Genomic DNA, 18930 nt, shown 5'->3' with positions numbered 1-18930 from the left:
TGATTGAAGATTCCCATTACAGTACAAAGGAGTGCCTAGGTCTTCTTAGAAAGAACAGCAGGGAAAAGGGGAGGTCAAAACTTTTAGGAAGATCTTAAGATGGAGGAGAAAGACTTGTTTTACTTGAAAGACTGCCCCATCATCGCAAGTAAATACTATCTTTTCTTTTGGACCCTTCTAACCCTTGCTCAGAATGTTCTGCATAGAAATCTGAATTTACTCACACTGAGGGGTAGTCGTCTTATCCTAATTTGAATGAATAACTCCAACATTGTCATTTTCAACTTGCCAACACTTAGGTTTATTATAGAATAATAGAGCTTGGTCAGTTTTTCTTCCTTAATTTACGGAAGGTCCACTATGTGTATAGTGAGTGAAGCCATAGGAGTTTATGTAACAAGAACCAGAAATCTTCAGTCTAGAGGGGGGGGTAAAGACAACCATCCGGTGACCCCCACCTCAGTCGCTGTGAATGATCTGCGAGGCGCTGCGCAGCCTGGCGCTCCTGTCACCTCTCTGCCCTCCCCTCCTGCCTTTCTCCCCATCGCTCTGCTCTAGCCGCACTGGTTTCCTCGCTGTTTCTCAAATACATCAGTTACTCTTCCATTTCAGGGCCTTGTACTTGTTCCGCTTTGCCACGAACTCTGTTCCCCATGATGTCCTCTGAAATCACGCGCTTAATGCCTTTAAGCTGTTGGTCTGACATAATCTCCTCTGAGAGCCCTTCCCTGCCCACCTTATTTGAAGTCGTACCCCACTGCCCAGCGCTCCCGAGTCTCCTTTCTGCTTGATTAGCTAACTCATTTACTTTGTCTTCCCCACCACAATATCAACTTCATGAAAGCGTGTCCCCTTGGTCCATGCTCAAACTGTAGCCAAAACAAAATAAGGATCACACTGTCCTTCCATTTGACAACTTGGAGTGGCTTTCCTCTTGCATTTAGGAACATGAAGCCCAACACCTTCCCATAGCTTATGAGGCCCTGTATGATCTGGTCCCCACCCGCCTCCCCGCTCTCTTCTTACCTCCCCTTCCTGGCTCTGTTGCCTGAACCTCAATGGTTTTCCTTTAGCTTCTCAACCATGTGAGGACAGACTTCTACCACATGTGTCCTTCCTTGCTCTTCCTGTGCATAACCAGCTCTTTCTCTTTCTTCGGTTTCCATTAAATGTCCCCACTTTTCTAACCACAGACACATACCCTCCGCTCTCCGCCCCCACCAGCCCCATTATTCTCTCATAGGACCTTGTTTCCTTCATGGAACTTTTTATTATTATTATTATTATTTTACTTCAAAAAGTCTTTCTCTTCCATTGAAATGTAGGTTATTTGCGGTCAGAGGCTTCTACTTATTAACTTTTGTATTCCAGTATTTGCACACCTAGCATCACAGTAATTGGATGGGTGGGTTCTGGCCAAGAGTTCAGGCCAAGTCTACAGGTAGACTTCCACTTCACTGCCTGCTACCTGGTGAACTTGGGCAGAGTCCTTAATATGTTCAAGCCTCAGCTCTCTTGTCTATGAAATGAGGATTGATACAGTTCCCATTTGTAGGGTTTTGTCAACTTTGAGATAATATGCGTTAACCTCATAGTACAGTAGATGACACATAATAATTGATCTGTGAACGTTTTTACTAATGTTGTTATGATTATGTTCCCAGTCTCCGTCTTTGTCTCCCTCTCCCGACTCTGCTCCATTTTATCTAGTTGCCTTTCAGAGTCCGGATGGTAACTGAATATGGTGTTTCGATATGACCTGACCAGTACATACATGTGGGACTATCATCTCAGCTTAGGTTCATCTAACTTCAGAGCCAGTTATGGTTTGGGTTGCGTGTTTATCAAACATGTCTCATTGTGAACTCTTATTGAGCTTGATGAGTTCAATTCAGACCTCCAGTGGCACCCTGCCTGCTGCCCTCCAGCTGGGCAGGAGATACAGGTGTTTTCCTTTGTCTCTCTGAAACAAGGTCATTTTAGTTTGAACTTACCATTGCCTGCACCCTTTTGGATCTTGGCTTTGACTTCTCACCATAACAAATGATTCCTCTCAGGTTTACGCTGCAGCAAATTTGGCCAGCACATAACAGGTGTGCTCGTTAAAATGAGTGGTTTCAACAGTATAGCCCTGCACCCTGTCACCGAAGACTTCCTTAAAGTTTGGTCTTTTCTGCGTTCCACATGTTTTTTTCAACTGATATGTTTGTTTTCCTGCATCAGAACCAGACCATCTGGATTCTTCAAAATAATTCTAGTCAAGTCAAAAGACATTTACTTTTGTACCTACTCTGTAGAAGCGGGGTGCCGAGGTAACACTGAGCCATATACCAGAAGATTACATTGCGGGCAGATAATGATGAAATTAGACATGGCTGGCTAAGCAATCCGAGTGCTTTTGTAAAATACAGAGCAGATTTGTAGTTGGCAGCATTTAAACCTATGTTAGGAAACTCCCAATGGAAGGGGAATGGGCCTGCCTGATATTTCAGTTTTTTTTTTTTTTTTTATCTAAACCTGGCTAAATGAACTAACTTGGAAATTTGAGGAATTAGAATCTGTAAAATAATTTTTGAGATTTCTTTGATTCATTCCATTGAATGAATCCGTTTAAAAATATTCTGTCCATCACTTCTGTCAAGTCATTATGTTATACACCTAAAATTAATACAATGTTATGAGTCAGTTATATCTCAGAAAAAAATGTGTTCTGTCCTAGTCATTACCCTGTATTTATCTGTTCTACACCTATTTTATTTTTCTTTAGGAAAATGAGTAAAAGCAAAAATTATGTTAGTTTTCTAATTGTCACAACAAATAAATTCAGTAATGCAGATGAAAGTGTTTTCTAAACTATGAAAAGCTCTTTGCATACATAGAACTAGTTATGATTGACTAGGTGCTCAATAAATTAAATAGATGCATTTACTTCTTTATATGTGGATGCTGTTAAGTTAAAAGAACTATACTCAAAGTATTTATTAACTGAAGCATCTACTTTACATTGGAAGCTTCTTTCCAAAATTAGTTAGAAAATATAAGTTATTTTTTAGTTAAAGCGGAGTTCGATAAATTCTTAAGCACCACAAATAGAATTTTACAGAAATATTTATATAACCCACAGCTAAAATGAATTTTCTAAAAACTCCCCATAAGGTGAGATCACGTAATCCATGTCTCAGTACAGAAGGGTTTATTTTTTTTCAATCAGTTATGTCTCTAAAAATAAACCTAGTTTTGTTGTTAAAATTTGCTGCTTCCTCTTTGCATAAGAACATCTCATTAATTTTGGTGAAAACCTTCCAACACTATAAGGTTAGCTTGTCCAGTTTTCCAATGGAAGAGGATCCATTTTGTCAACCACGAGCAGAATAGCAGCTAAGAGGTGAGTCCAACACAGCCAAGCTGTTTCAGTGGTCAGAATATTTTGAATCAAAGCATTCAAGAGCCTGTAGGTTTGACTGGCCTAGGTGTGCTTTTAGTACCACTCTGCTTCTCCTCCTCTCTTTAGTATCTTAAAGCCAGAGCATTGGTATTGGTGTTCTCCGTAAGCAGGTGTAGCAAGCAGCAGCAGAAACTGGGTAGGTAGTAAACAGGTGACCTCACCGAGGTCCAGCATATTGGTGTGGGGGAGAAGACAAGCTGCAGACTCCACTGTCTGCACTGGTACACAGTCCAGACCACGTAGATAGGGGTTTCCTTTCCTCGGCCATTTGAAGCTAATTTAATGAAAAATGAAAATACAATTTCTTGTACAATGTAGTCATTCAGTTGGAAGTGAAGGGCTGAGATCTTGAATTGGGTCTAAATGTTTGAGCTTTTATTGGGTTGAGAGAAAAGACATATTTTATTTGCCCCCACATCGGTAGTAAACAAATATTGATAAAAATAAAATCGAATAAAATGTTTTTTCTCTAAAGTAGGAAATAGTGTGTATTGTCTTATGAAACTAGTTTTTGTAAAAGGGGTCTGAGTCTTAAATGTGTTCTGATTGTCAGAGATTGACGGAATTTAACTAATAAGACAACACACAGAGCAAAAAGGAAAACGTCCTGTTGAGTAGCAGTTGTCAGAGGAGAAACAGATGATGTGTTTTCTTTATTGCATTAAAAAAAGTAATTATTGACAATAGGAGCTTGTTTGTGCTCGTGAGTGAGTTAGCATTGTGGTTTGACATTTATCCACATTTGAAGGGAAATGGGGATCGGTGAGGAATCTGAAGCCTGGGTTCTAGTCCGGTTAAGTGGGATTCAGGGGTGTATTTAATCTTGCTGGACGCCAGTGGTCTTGTGTTTAAAGGGAAGGGGTAGATAAAGATAGGACTGAGGTGTCTTTGATCTCTAACTGTACCCTTTTTTTTTAAGTCTGTTTTTATTAGTCTTGATGTGAACAGGGGAGTTAACTCCCCGATGTTTTGGTAGTAGTACCTTTTAGAAGAAATAGCACATTATTTATGGAAGAGGAATTCTATTTGCTAAATTAAAAGTGCACACTGAAGTCTTGAAAGTTAGGTGCAAAATAACCCAAAATCTTCCTTGTATTTTTCCTTTAGGAAACAGAATATTTAACTGATATTTTTCTGATTACTTCTAAAAAAGTGACATTGAGTGTAAGAGTTTTAATTTGCTCTGATGGAAACATAATAAAAATATATGCATTATCTAAGAGAAAAAATTGCTTTGCCAGAATTGCCTGTTTTTCTGGCTAAGAAAAAAATAGGCCAATTTATTTTATGCAGTTTTTTTTTTTTTTTTTTTTTTGACTCCATAGTTATGATTCTGTTCCTGTTCTGGTTGTTTGCTTAGTTTGTTTTTGTTTTTATTTTTTAGATTCAGTTTTTGATAGTTGTGAGTTTGTTGTCAATTTTATACAGTTTTTAATAGTTGATACAATAACTGAAAACCATGTTTATTATTGGAATATTACTGGATTTATTAACTAGTTTTCTTAGGAAATTGATTTTATAGTTGTCAGTACTTTTATATCTACTATTAAAAATTTTTGGCTTTGAAAAGCATAATTAAATATTGTCTTAGTGTATCTGTGATTATAGTATCTGAAAAAATATCACATTTGAAGCATAAATAGGAAATAGAGGAAATTGTTGCAATTCCACATTTCAATGACCTTTATGCTGCAATTCATTTAAGGTAAAATAGTGTCATTTTGAAAAAACTGTCAAAAAAATAACTTCAATTTAGGGTTATGAATGACATTCTTGGTGTATTGTAAGTATTTTTAATCTCACAATGAGAACCTAAAAGCATTGTAAATACATTTAATAATAAAAGAGATTTTCCAAACCATAAATACGTAATAAACTGCACATATTTAAATTTACTTACAAGGTTTTCCTGTGGCATAATCAGATATAACTTCAGAAATAGCAATAGCTCAGTTCATTTACATTCATTTATCTTTATAGGTAGTGAAAGCATCTTTATCTTCCTTGAAAATGACTCTCATTCTCTTGTTTATTAAAATTGTTTTAGGGTGGCTTTCTGTGTAGTCTGGTTTCTTGTTTGTGTTTAGTTATATTTCTACACACAGGGGATGCTGCAAAGGCAACGGCACTAAGTAGCAGTGGGCAATACAACCAGTTATTTTAATCTTAAATTTCAATGAATTTTCAATTGAAGCATTCTATTGGAAAATATTAATAGCTTTCATATACAGAGATAAAAGGAACAAAATTATCCCAAAATGTAGTAATATAATGTGAAAATTATGGTTAGACCTCATTTAGCATGAATCCTGAAGTCCTACTAATAATGCTTCTAAAATACTTTTTGCTATAAATTTTTATAATAACTAAACAAGTGTATTGTAATTATTTGTTATTTACTCTAGCATGGGAGGAAATGTGATAAATTGGATGTATCATTGGGTTTGCTTTTTATCAAAATGGTAGCGAATTAGTTTATATTTTAATAGGTATGAAGGACAATGAAGATGGAGTGAGGTGAAGAGCGGACAGGTTGGAGAGATATATGTGGTTGGCCGTCTGGGTTACATATATAACATAACGTACATACTAAGCAGTGCCAGGTGCAGAGTCAGCACATGGGAAGTGTTCCAGAATATTCACTGTATTGAATTAAGGGCTTGGGAAGCAATTATTGTTCAAGGGGACAAATTCACAGTTTGTTTTCCTAAATCGGAATTATTTTCTATTTTTTTATTATTGCTTTGGGTAATTTTCTCTATAGATGATTAAGCATTCAAATGATGATAAAAGACAATAACTGTATGAACATTTGAGTTTGGAGTAACTATTTATAGGTTTTTTTCTGTAGTAATTCTTTTATTTCCAAGCTTTTGTACTTATTTTCACAAGAGAGAAAAGCGTATGAACCATTTTTTGTGTTGTGGGAGGGGGGGGATTTGAAAAGATCGATATTTTTATATGAGGATACTGCAGTTCATTTTGAGAGAAACAACTCCAGGCTTATTATACTTTTTTTCTTTTTTAATTATTTATTTATTGATTTTAGAGGGAGGGAGGGAGAGAGGGAGAAAGAGAGAGAAAAACATCAATACATCAATTTGTTGTTCGACTTATTCGTGCATGTTAAGTATTTTGTTGGCATATATTTCATTCTAGAAAACCAGAAGCCAAACTATTACCTCTTTAAGCCTTTTTCTAAAATTTAAAAGTTATAACACGGGTGACCACAGCATATTAAAGTAGTTCCTTTATGTGTACACAGGAATATAGATCTGTATTGGTCTTTCTAGTTATATTCTCTCCACAAACATTATGAAAGTGTCATATTTTAATATCCCAGTGGTATTTTATGGTATGTATAGTAGAAAGGATGCCATAGGATTTCCAGCTTTGTAACACTAGCAACTGCCACAGAACTAAAGTGATTTGAGTTTATTAACTCCATTAACATAACCTTCATGATATAGCTATGAAGAAAACAGAAATATTCTCTGCGACGAGAATTCAATGAGGTGGATCTGTAAGTAATCGAGCAGACTTTCCTGGGAAGTTTTTACCTATAGACACATTATACTTCGTAGCTCTCAAGTAGTCAGGTGTTACTGATTCAGTCAGTTCACAGATGGGGGTGCAGGTGGTGGTGTTAGGAAGCTGTTTTCAAATCTTTAAAGTTACAGCAGACCCTTGCTATTGGAGAGGCATGTCCTGAGGTCTTCACCAATGATAGTAAGAGCAACAGATTCTTCCCATTCAAAACAGCCAAGTATAACTGACCCCTTCAACCTCTAGAATGTTTACACGTATAAAACTAAAATTATTTGTGAAGCTATTGGAATAAGTTCTACTACTGAAATAAACTCCATATGTTTCATTATAGTAGAGTGACTTTTCAGGAGATCATTTTCTAAATTCAGTTTGCAAGGTAAATATTCCACATGGTCAAAATTAATTTTGAAAAAATCTCATAAACCGCTCATAATTTACATAGTCTGCTTGGATTTGTATGTATTGATTTTATATGTATTTAGAGCCATATATTCCTACCACAGTGAAAACATTCATACCCTTTCTCAAAACTTTTAATTCATATTATCTGACTTCCATTGTTGGAACAGATGGTAAGCACTCAAAAATGGAAGCTCATATCAGTGTTACTATTAGGCCTGCTCTGAAAACGTATTAACTCAGTGTTGCGTGCCCTCAACAACGAGAACCGTGATCAGAACTCCGGGAATGTCATTAGCGACCTTCCACATCTACAGTAAAGAGGATAACTCTTCTTGTTCATTTCTAAAATGACTTTTACATACTTACAGCATCCTTTTATCCATATAGGCTGGTTTTCCAAGAGTCCAGTTTGGAGAGTAAGTCTTAGAAATACATTCTGCTACATTCTATACCAGTTCTATCCAGTAAAGTTTTCTGTAATGATGAAATCATTTTATATCTGCAATGTACCATATGACAGCCATGATCCATATGTGGCTATTATTAATCTCTTATCATGTGATTAATGCAACCAAGGCACTCAATTTTTTATTATAATTAACTTAAATTTAAATAGCCACAGGTAGCTAGTGTAGCTCCAGACAAAACCTTATTAATGATTTGGTAAAATCATTCTTAACATCTACAAGTTAATAAAAGTGTCAACTGGTGAGTACTAAATTTCCAGCGAGTGCAATCTTTTTATCCACACAGACATTGATAGAAACTATTATTTCTATCCCAAGAGATAGATTGTTATGTCTTATTTTTCAATATCATATACCACTTTACTTTTCCAAATATATTCTATGAACTCATCTATTGGTTTCTGAATGATAAATTCACATTGTCCAATTTTGTTACCTTCAAAACCTCAGATTCTTCTTTCTCACTGTGTAAGTACTTTGGGTTCCAGTCATCTTACTGTTCTGTATTATTTTCTTTTCTCCCATTCTCTTATAAGTATACACAAATAAGTTACCCTATATTAAATATTATTAAAGCATTTTTAAGTCACATAATATTTAGTAGCAGGAATAAATCACTACCATTGGATTAAAATAGTTCCTATTTGCTACTTTGTCTTTCCAGGTAAAGTTATCCTTTGGGATTAAGATGATATGGACTTTTTCAAATGGGTTTTATATTCATTTCTTCAGATATTTTTTCTTAGGAGAGCAAGAGAAATATACAATAGAACTTCTTTAAATGAAACTCATTTTTCTATTCTACTTAATTTATGTAAAATACAGTTTTAAATTATCAAATGTGTATAGTGCTTTTCAAATTGCAGTCTCATGAAATCGATTTTATGGGTTGAAATTGGAAAAATTTTTAAAAGAAGTAGAATAGGATAAGAAGGAATAGGATATATGAGTGTTTCACACATAGTAATGATTAATATGGTTGTATGAAATGCTAGTTACATGTATACATATGTGTGTGAGAGTGTGTATATTTCTGAATTGTGATGTAAAATGGATTTTATTATGGATCATGGTTAAAAAGAAAAGAAAAAAAATTGAAAGCCATTGTCTAATTTATGGGTGGGGGGAGGTGATGATATCAGATCTGTTTCAAAGCTTAGATTTACTTCTTGGGATGGATGATCATTCAATGTCTCTGATCCTCAATTTCTTTTTTATATAAATGGGGATAACTGCCCTATGTGCTTCATGCAGTTGTTTCAAAGACCAAATAAAATTTTTAGCTGATAGACAGTCGTAGCAGTCCTTATTCCTTTAAAGTCATTTGCCAATTAGTTTATATTGAAACAACTCGTGGCTTACAATAGCAATCATTTATGCTCCTGTTTATGAATCTTCTGGTCAGCTGAGATTTGGCTCATCTGTGCTGCATGTGACTGCTGTCTCTGCTGCAGGTTGTGGGGATGTGGATTGTCTGGGCTATAGTTTAGGTTTTGTTTTGCTCCACATGGATTTATTCTGAGATCCAGGCAAAAGGGGCAGCAGCTCTCCAGGGCATGCTTTTCTCATGGAGAATTACCAGAATACAAAAGGAGACCCAAGCCACGTAACCATATCTATGACCTCTGCTTGGACGATAGCCATGAGAACTCAATTGGCCAAGTGAAATAAAATGGCCAAGCCTGAAGTCATTGGGGAGAGATAGTGTCTGCCACTCCCAGTGGAAGGTAGATGGAAGTGACTATTTGATGGACAGTAATCTAAGTTATCACTTTACCCAAAAACCATTACATCCAAACTTTTATTAACTACTTTAATGAAATACAAAAAAACAGCCAAGTACCACTATGTATCTGAGGAAAGCCTCTAACATTATGGTGTGTGTAAAACAGACACAAGAAAAAAGGAAACTGAGGCAATTTATAATGAGCTAAGGAGAACATAAAAAGTACCAAAATATTCTAATAGATAAGAGATTATATCAATAAAATAAGAATAGCATGCTATGTAAACAATGAAAACAAGAAACAGCTCATGGAAATGAGAAACATGGTAGAAATATTTTCTTAAATTCAGTAGAAGTTTTGGAAGATGAAGTCAAGATAATCTTCCAGAAGTTAGAATCAGAAGATGCAGAGATAGAAAATATAAGAAAATTAGATGGTTAATTCAACAGAGCCAAAATCCTATGTCCAGGAGCTCCAGGAAGAGGAAATAATTGAAATGTATGGCATCAAAATGTTTTAACATAATAATACAAGGAAAATTCCCTAAAGAAACCAAACCTCCAGATTTTAGAGAACCCCCATAGCACAAAGCATGAAAAAGGCCCATTATAAGGTTTAACATTGTAAAATTTCAAAATACCAGGAGGAAAAATGATTATAAAAGCATTGAGAAACAAAAATGCAAATCATAGACCAAGTATTAGGAATCAGAATGGCATACAGCTTTTCAGTTGAGATATTAGAATCTTGAAGACAGCAGGGTAGCCCTTTAAAAATCCTAAATGAAATTTAATTTCAACATAGGTTTTTATACCTAGCCAGACTATCAAGTATATGCATAGAATAACAGCATTTTCGGGCATACTGATACTTTAGAATGTATTCATTTTTTTATGAAAGTTACCTGGAGAATGTACTTTCACCAGAAAGAAAATAAACCTAAGAGCAGAACAACTTACAACCCAGGAGACAGGGAACTTTGGTAGAAGCATGCATGGATAAGGCTTGACCCAGTACGAAGTTCAACCAAGCCAGATATAAGGCACCAGGAAGGATCTATCTAAGAAAACATTTTAAAAGGAACTGATAATGTATCTGATGTGTTTCATTATTTGGGAAAATATTACTGATGAGTGTTTGACAGATCTGTTTGATCATTTGTGGTGGTGGTGGGGGTGTCAGTTACTTAGAAAAATAGAAATTCAAAACTAGGCACTTAATTCCAGAAATAACAAAATATATACAAGAAAATTACTTTAAGCAAAGTAATGCTTGTCTCCATAGTGGAAAATATTTCTATAGTCATTATAATGTAAATGGGCTACTGACTAATTATTTAACCAAAATTGTTACATGGGAAGATGAGTTGGCTATATTGGGTGGGCAATATAAAGACATAATCATTACCTATTTTGACACAGGAAGTCAGTAGAAAATGTCTAATACTACAAAAATTTAAGAAACAGCCTTATAAGCATGTCACTTAAAAATACAAAGCTAAATATCAGAAGAGTGGATAGTGTGTGCCTTTGAGGATTAGGGTTGGAGGTGGAGGAGGGTAGAGCATGGGCCCCACCCTTCTTTGTTATGAGCAATTGAGTAGGAAAGTTTAATTAATCATTATTAATGATAAAGTTCCATATGTCCACGATTCAGAAAAAACTTCCTACAGTATAGATTATAAATGAACAGAAATGGGCCCTCCTTTCTCCATATTCTGTCCCCGGTCCTGTTCTCCTGTGGGTTGTCCTGGTGGTCACATTCATGACTTGAAGTGTATCGTCTCTCTTGGGAAAGTGTGAAGATGGCCCGCGTCAAACTGCGTGGTAGACGTTGCAGGTTAATAGTGTTCTTTAGAGGAATGTACACTTGGCCTGGGACTGTCCCTGAGCCACCATGTACAGCCAAGGACGCAGCCCTGACCTAGTTGGGTGCGGCAAGGGGTTATCCTGCCCAAGGGAGCTGGCACTTCTGGCAAGAGAGCCCTCTTCTGCCTGCTGCAGTTGGTGCCGTGGCAGATTTTCCCAGCTCGGGGAGTAGGTGTTGAGCCCTGGTGCAGCTGGTTAGGTCGTTGTTGATTTTGATGATTTGCACCAATAAGCTCTTTTTCTGGCCCAGAGCTTCAGAGGCAGGCAGTAATTTTCTGTCTTCCTAACAAAAGTGCTTTTTGCACTTGGAAATTATAATAAAGTTTTATTCAGTTTTCACCAAAGGAGTGCTTTATGGGGGAAATGTTGTTGAATTAAATCAAGAACTGTTTTAGTCCCCAGTGATAATCGTGAATCTCAGGCAGGTCATTTTTGCCACTTACCTCTTTGGTGTTCTTGAAAGATAGATAAGAAATCAGCAATAATAATAATGATACCTGCTGTCTTTAATTGAGCTCTTATTTTGTGCTAGAAACTCCACTAAGTACTTGAAGTCTAATTTGATTCTCATAGTAGTTTTAGGAGCATGTTACAGTTATTGCTCCATTTAGGCTGAAGAAACTGAGTAATGTGTCCAAGGTCACAGAGCTCGAAAGTGCCAGAGCTGGGTCTGAAACCCTGACTGGTGCGGCCTCTTGGGCCTGTCTTAACCTCAACGTGTGACTGGCTTCCAGGGCAGCCTCTGAGTTTTTCATACATGAGATTAAGAAAGCAGACCATTTATACTTAAAACCTGATTATCAATGTAAGGTTACATATGTTGTTGCTGAGTAGTGCTTATAAAAATGGTTGCATCTTTTCTTTTTAAGGAAGTTTGGAATTTTATACGTTTTCTATTTCTGTCATTCTTTGTATCCTCTGAATTCAAAATTCTAGAGACATCTTTGATGTCTCCTGATATGTCTCCTTTTATTTCCATATACTCACATGTTCTCTTTTTATTTCTGTTTTAATATACATATTAATGTCTCTACTCCTCATGTCTGGAATGTTGCAACTGACTGCCACCTCCCTACTGGCTGTCTCTGCCATCAAATCAGTCGTACACATTGATCCAGTTTTTTTTTTAAGCTCAGCTTCTCTCATATTGCATACCTGTTTAAACCATTAATATCTCCTCATTATATATAAGAAAAATACATTTTTATTAATCTAGAATTCCAGACCTTTCATAATGGGGTCTAATCTCTCATTCCATGAGTTTATATGCCCTTCCCTTTGTTCCCACTTTCTGCCCATGCTAATATATTTCTCATCTGGCCTTTTAAAGCACAGGTTTTCTCTAGTACTCATTTGTTGTTTTTTTATATGCTTTGTATCCCAATAGTCTTTTTGTGTGTGTATGTCTTATTTACCCCACTGAATTGTTAACTCCTGGGTGTAGATGGAAACTCTCTTGAGTCCAGCATAGTACAGTGTATATATAGCACTGTGTAGAAAAATTAAGTATTTAATTTTTCAAGTTTTCAAGTCAACATGTAATTTATATTCTGCACTTCTTTGCTTTTATTTCACAAATGTTAGACAAAGAAAACTAAATAGATTTTTCTATAATTTTTTGTCTCTTTTAATACTTAATTACTAAATTAATTATATTGGTATAACTTTAACAGTTTAAAATATCTTGAAGAAAAGAAACAAATAAGTTTTATTAGCATTCTAATCTGAAACATACAGAAAATGTACTCTGAATGAAAGTGATATACTCATTATTACATAGCTTTTTAAAATTAGAATAATATTTGAGAAATTGTAATAAGTTGTTTTATTATATTGTTGGTAATATGTGGTTTTGATGGGGATAAACTGAATATTTATAGTGTAATAAATGTTAAAAAAGAACTCTTTAGTTTTTATTGCCTGATATATTAAATATCATTGGAACTTGTTCTGAATATTGAGTAATGACATGAAGATATTTGAAATGCACTTAAATACTAAGTTTAAACCAATCTACTTAGGGAGGATTTTATTTTATAAAAGGAGGATTGCATATTTTGTATTAAAATTGCTTCTTGCTTTCTGCTGAATTTGAAAATGTTTCTGCCTTTTATTTTCCCTTTTTTGTTTTTCTTGTCTTAATAGTATAAATCTTCTTTTTTAAAAAATCTATAAATCTTCTACAATAAATAAATATTTCTACTTAAATATATAAATTGTTTTTAAATATATTGTATGTAAGGCATTTTTGCTTTGAAATATTTGAGTTTCATCCTGAGACCAAAAATGTAACCAACATAAATTTTCATGTATTTTAGATATACATATTTATTAATCTCAGAGTGCTTTTGTTGTTGCCTTTTTATAATGCCATTTTAATGTAATATTATTTTAGCTCAGAGATCTTATACACTTCAAATGCTTAAAGGTTCTTCTGCTATATTTTTTTCCCTAAGTTCTTTTTTTTAAATAATATTGAGCATCATCATGATATCTTCTTTAACGCCTCACAGTTTTCTACAGGAAATCTTGAATTATTTTACCCTTTAATTTGGTTTTCGAAATATCCAGATAAAACCAGAAATATGCCTTTCAGAAGAGAGCCACATATTTGATGTAAATCACTGCATGTGTCTAATGTAATCTTACAAACAAAAATGTTAAAATTTAAAAGCAGTGACATTTTAAGTCAATATTATCTTGAAAGGGTCTGAATGAAAGTACAGACTATCCATTTTAACTACTTTCCTTTAATTATTTCATTTTTAAGATGACTTGGTCTTACGATCCAAAAGAAAAAAAGGAAACCTCACTAATGTGCATTTTTGGCTTTGCTGATTCCCTTTGTCATAAAATGGAAGCTAGCCTCAATTTTCTAATAACTCCTTGTCACGTTCAAATTCATGGCAAAAACAAAAACAAGGTGGTTTTGAATCCCAGCGCGTGTGTTTTCGATGGGTGATTTTTTCCTTGCCCGTCTACCTAAGGAAACAGAGAGACTGACAGCAGAGCTGAGGGAGAGCAAGCAGCACGTGGAGCAGGAGCGGCAGAAGGTGGCGGGGGCCAGAGAGGAGCTCCTGACGCTGACGGAGCGGCTGGGCGAAGCGGAGCGCCAACTGCACCTCACCAGGTACCCCCTAATCCCATTAGGCACTGGAGCCCCGAGTGCAGCCCACTGATTGTTGCCACAGGCTTCCAAACAGTTGTTAGAATCCGTCTTAGTCACTGAGTTCACCCACAGCTTCCAGGCATGTCAGGAAAAGTGGAGAACTGGTAAAAGCGAAACCCCCAGACATGTGAATGATACGTGTGCCCGGGAACCACTGATACAGCACAGAACCTTTCGGCAGCAATGCTCAAATATTTAGACGAGCCTCCGTCAGTATAAGCAAAACGACATATTTCTCCTACCACCACCTCTCTTGTTAATCCTGAGTCTAATAAAAACGTTGAACTGAGGGCTCTGAGTAAGTAACATGCTTAGGAGAACAGCTAGACACTGTCAGTGGCGAAGGAGACCAAACAAAAGACATCCTGAGGTGCAGACTGAGATGGAACGGATACAAAGTAAGGGCCCTGAGTCCTAAGGACGTGTGAAGTTTCAAGATGAAATTGATTGGCACTATTCATGTTTAAAGCATTGTTATACCCCGACTTACAGCATCATGGTCTCACTTTACATTGTTTCTGTCACGAGGTACAGTATTGTGCTATGATCATCATTGTCATAAAACTTAGCAAATGTATATATAACTCAGCCCTGGATTACAATAAGATATTTGTGATAGCAAACGTTGTATAATCTGCTGTATTGGAAACACACATGTACACAGAAATACAGCAGAGAAAAATTCAAACTGAAATTGTAGCTATTTCACATTTTCCTGTAAGTGATTTCTCACTTTCAGTTTTAGTATAGTTCTTCAGTTTTCAGGTTAAGCCTTTAGGTTTGTTCAATTTTTGGAGTTTTCAGTTTTTTAGGGAGAACTTAGTCTAAATGCACATGTAAATTTATGATATTTGGTTTGGTTCATAATTTAGAAAAACCCTGGTCTTCTAATCATAGTAATATGTTGCATTTAAACTATGAAAGGGGACTGATCCCTTTTACATTAAATATGACAATGTAATTCTGAGCACGGGATGATAACAGATGGAGAAAAACACCACTTGAACAGCCTGCATTTGGGGAAAAAATAGTCTAGAGGTTGGTGAACCTCCCAAAGTTTTAGACTAGTGTTAAGATGCCTCTAGTTCTGTTAAAATCAAAGTTTGTTAAAAACATTTTGTTATGATAATAAATGGTTTGCCAACTTTCCTTTTAAACAAGGAAAGAAAAAGAGGTAGGAAGGAAGGAAGGAAAGAAGAAAAAGAAAAAGAAGGAGGGAGGAAGAAAGGGAGGAAAGAACATAATTTCTACATGTGTAATATCTGGAAAAATCTCAATAGATAAAACACTTTTATAAGAAAAAATTGCTTAATACTACAGAATAATAACTGTCCTTTTAATGCCCACTTAAAGCATTGTCCTTGTAGAACTGAGAATGTAACTTTAACATAGTTTCTATGACTATTTAATCCTAGCAGTTCCGGAATTTAGTTTCATAGTGATAGTTAATAGTTTTTCTTCTCTGTCAGACTTCTGTTGAGAAGCAATCATTTGTGCGCTAAGCATTGCTAAACCACAGAAATAGGACAGCTTTTAATGTTTCAGTGTGGCTGAGCCTCGGTAAATAAATATCAGTCGTGGTTTTGTCCCCTTTGCCATTCTGTCTTATTCTGGGAGTTCATTTCTGAAGTCATAGTCCACGGAGAGAGTTCCTGCACCGTATCAATTTGGACTCTCTGACAAGATCAGTTTCTTGCAAGGAGAGCAAATTAAGATACAGCAACTGCTGAACGTGGACTAGTGGTAACTAATCCCTTTGTTCTAAGAAAATGATTTTGCCGGCTTCTGTAGAAGGCTTTTTCTACTGAGCTTTATTTACACCAAGTTACAAAAATTTAACCCAGTTTTACAGGTAGTAAAACTTGATTACCTGTTTTCTAAGTGCAGCATTTCACACTTACTCTGTGCCCTTATTTTGTAACATCCATAAATGTGAAGATGGCAATAAAAAGCGCAAGGAACTGTGCATATCTCTCTTTTACACTGAAAATGTGACTTGGTTTTGGGGTTAAATATTTCTGTTATGCCTTTGGGGACTTTTTTTAAAGTTTGAGTCCCCTCACCGTTCTTTATTGATTCAGCGTACTCAAGTGTGTGGTTGGGAAAACATTGTGCCTTTTTTTTTTTCTCAGTATATACCAGCTGAAAAAAATAAACCCCATACAGGTAGCTCTTCATTTAGTTTTAACTTAAACATCTTGAATGTCATATTTTAAACAAAGTTTAAAATTGAATATGAAAACCATGTTATAAAGAAATAACGGAACTAGGATCCAAATCTTCCAAGGCAAAGAAAAATTTAAAACTAGAGTAGAAATCTGTAGATCATTCTGAAAAGAAAATAACCTATCACTTTTTTTGACATTTCCCTTCATTGTCTAATTGGACTTTAAAAAAAAATAGAAATTTGACATTTATGGAAGGACCCAACTGGTAAGTATAACATTCACTTATTTAACAAATATTTATTGAGCACCTACTATCTTTTAAATACATTGCTTAACCCTGGGCAGAGAGAAAAAGGACTCAGGTCCCAGCCTTAGGTTGCTCATGCTCTATTAAAGAGCCAGATATATATTATTATTAGTATGTGATAATAGTGCGATGATAGAAATAAAGATCGCACAGGGCACATAGCAAAGAGAATCGGCTCATTCTGTGTGGGAAGTGAAGGTGATAGGGAAACTTTCTGGAGGAGGAGATGTTTGGCAATTATCTTGATTAATGAGTTCGTGAATAGGAGTTCTCAAACTGGAAAGGGCAGGGTGCGTATCCCATCTAGAGGGAATTATATATGCAAAGACCCCAAGATGGGGGACAGCATCCACTCTACAATCAGGTTAGATGCTTGGCAAGGGATGAACTTGGAAAGGGTGTCAGGGGCCAGAGGAAACGCTTTGTGGGCCATATTCTGTGGTTTTGGCTACTCTGAGAATAATGGGTTACTCTTATATTTTAAGCAGGGCTTCCAACATGATCAACTTTTGGGGTTGGGATCCTGACTCGGACAGCAGTGTGGAGAGTGAACTGGGAGGGTTAACGTAGGAGACGAGGAGACCAGTTAGGACAGAGTCAGCAACTACGGCCCAGATCTGGCCCATCATCTGTTCTCTGTGAGCGAAGGATGGTTTTTATACTTTTACATGACTGGGGGGGGGGGGGATAATATTTTGTGACACACAAAATACCATACACCTATTAATAAAGTTATACCGAGCCCCTGGCTGGTTTGGCTCAGTGGATTGAGCGTCGGCCTGCGAGCTAAGTGTCGCTGGTTCGATCTTCCAGTCAGGGCACATCAGAGAAGGAAAACTCTGACTCCAAAAAACCTCCGCTGCCTTGCGGCATACCTCTTCAGGGGAAAGGCTAGGGGAGTAAACCCCGACAGAAAATCCGGAGCCGGAGTCCCTAAGGCGGTTTGACGTTGTAGTCAACACCGGCAACTCCTGCGGCGCACCTGAAGCCAAGCTGTATTGACTCCGTCTTTCCCTTGGACCCTTCAGCTGCGAAGAGAGGGGGGGTCTGCTGCATGGGCAACAGCAGACCCTCCATATCACCCTGCCCAGGCTCTGTAGCTTCATCGCAAGATGTCGATTCAACACGGGAGGAGACAGATACCGTGTCACTCCCGAGTTGGACTGCACAACCATTCTCGGCGGTGCAGATAGACTCTTAAGAAGCTACACCATCGTCTCTCGAGATGGACGGCTGCCGACGACAACTGGACACAGCCTCCATTATGTTTCATGTCGTGTGTGGCACAGGTTGAGGATGGTTCTCATAACCTAAAATATTGACCATTGACTTTACAGAAAAAGTTTCCAAACCCTCAGGAGGCTGTTTAACTCGAGAAGTCAAAAGAGCTTGAACTATGATGGATTCAAATGTGTATGTTGAAAGGCCATTAAAAGGCACTGAGATGGCATCTTTAAGAGGCACTTCAGGTAGTGAATAAGAGAGGCCAGAATTAAAGGTGACTCCAGAGTCTCTAGTCTATGTTATGGGGTGATCCATTAACCCAACTACGGGACTTAGAAGGAGTTGCAGAGGAAGATAATACGTTTTACTTTGGAGCTCAGGGGGAGATGTCTAGTGTGGGCATAGTGTGAGGAGGAAGGTCATGCCCAGAGGCTTAGGTCTGGGTGCTTTCACAGAAAGATACTAGCTGTAGCCAAAGGAGTAGTGGAAGCATCTAAAGAGGGCCTCTTTTTTTAAAGTACTGTGGGGGAAGAGCCGAGGAGACTGGAACGGGCCTCCGGCGTATAAGAAAAGACTGAAAAATGATGCACAGAACGCCTTGGTG

At 36.7% G+C, this 18930-nt stretch overlaps 1 protein-coding gene across 3 annotated transcripts in view; it reads left to right on the top strand.

Annotated features, from left to right (window-relative positions):
• Positions 1-18930, top strand: part of SDCCAG8 (SHH signaling and ciliogenesis regulator SDCCAG8) — a 169482-nt gene that overhangs the window by 55853 nt on the left and 94699 nt on the right. For all 3 annotated transcript variants that reach the window (XM_090263247.1, XM_090263248.1, XM_090263246.1), the window contains exon 13: positions 14446-14588. In XM_090263247.1, the coding sequence (XP_090119373.1) occupies positions 14446-14588 (143 nt within the window). The remainder of the gene's footprint in view (positions 1-14445; positions 14589-18930) is intronic.

The sequence above is a fragment of the Furipterus horrens genome, unplaced genomic scaffold (assembly GCF_987537825.1).
Source record: "Furipterus horrens unplaced genomic scaffold, mFurHor1.1.pri manual_scaffold_15, whole genome shotgun sequence".
Lineage (NCBI taxonomy): Eukaryota > Metazoa > Chordata > Mammalia > Chiroptera > Furipteridae > Furipterus > Furipterus horrens.
The sequence above is the reverse complement of the archived record's forward strand: the minus strand, read 5'-3'. Positions and strand labels throughout refer to the sequence as shown.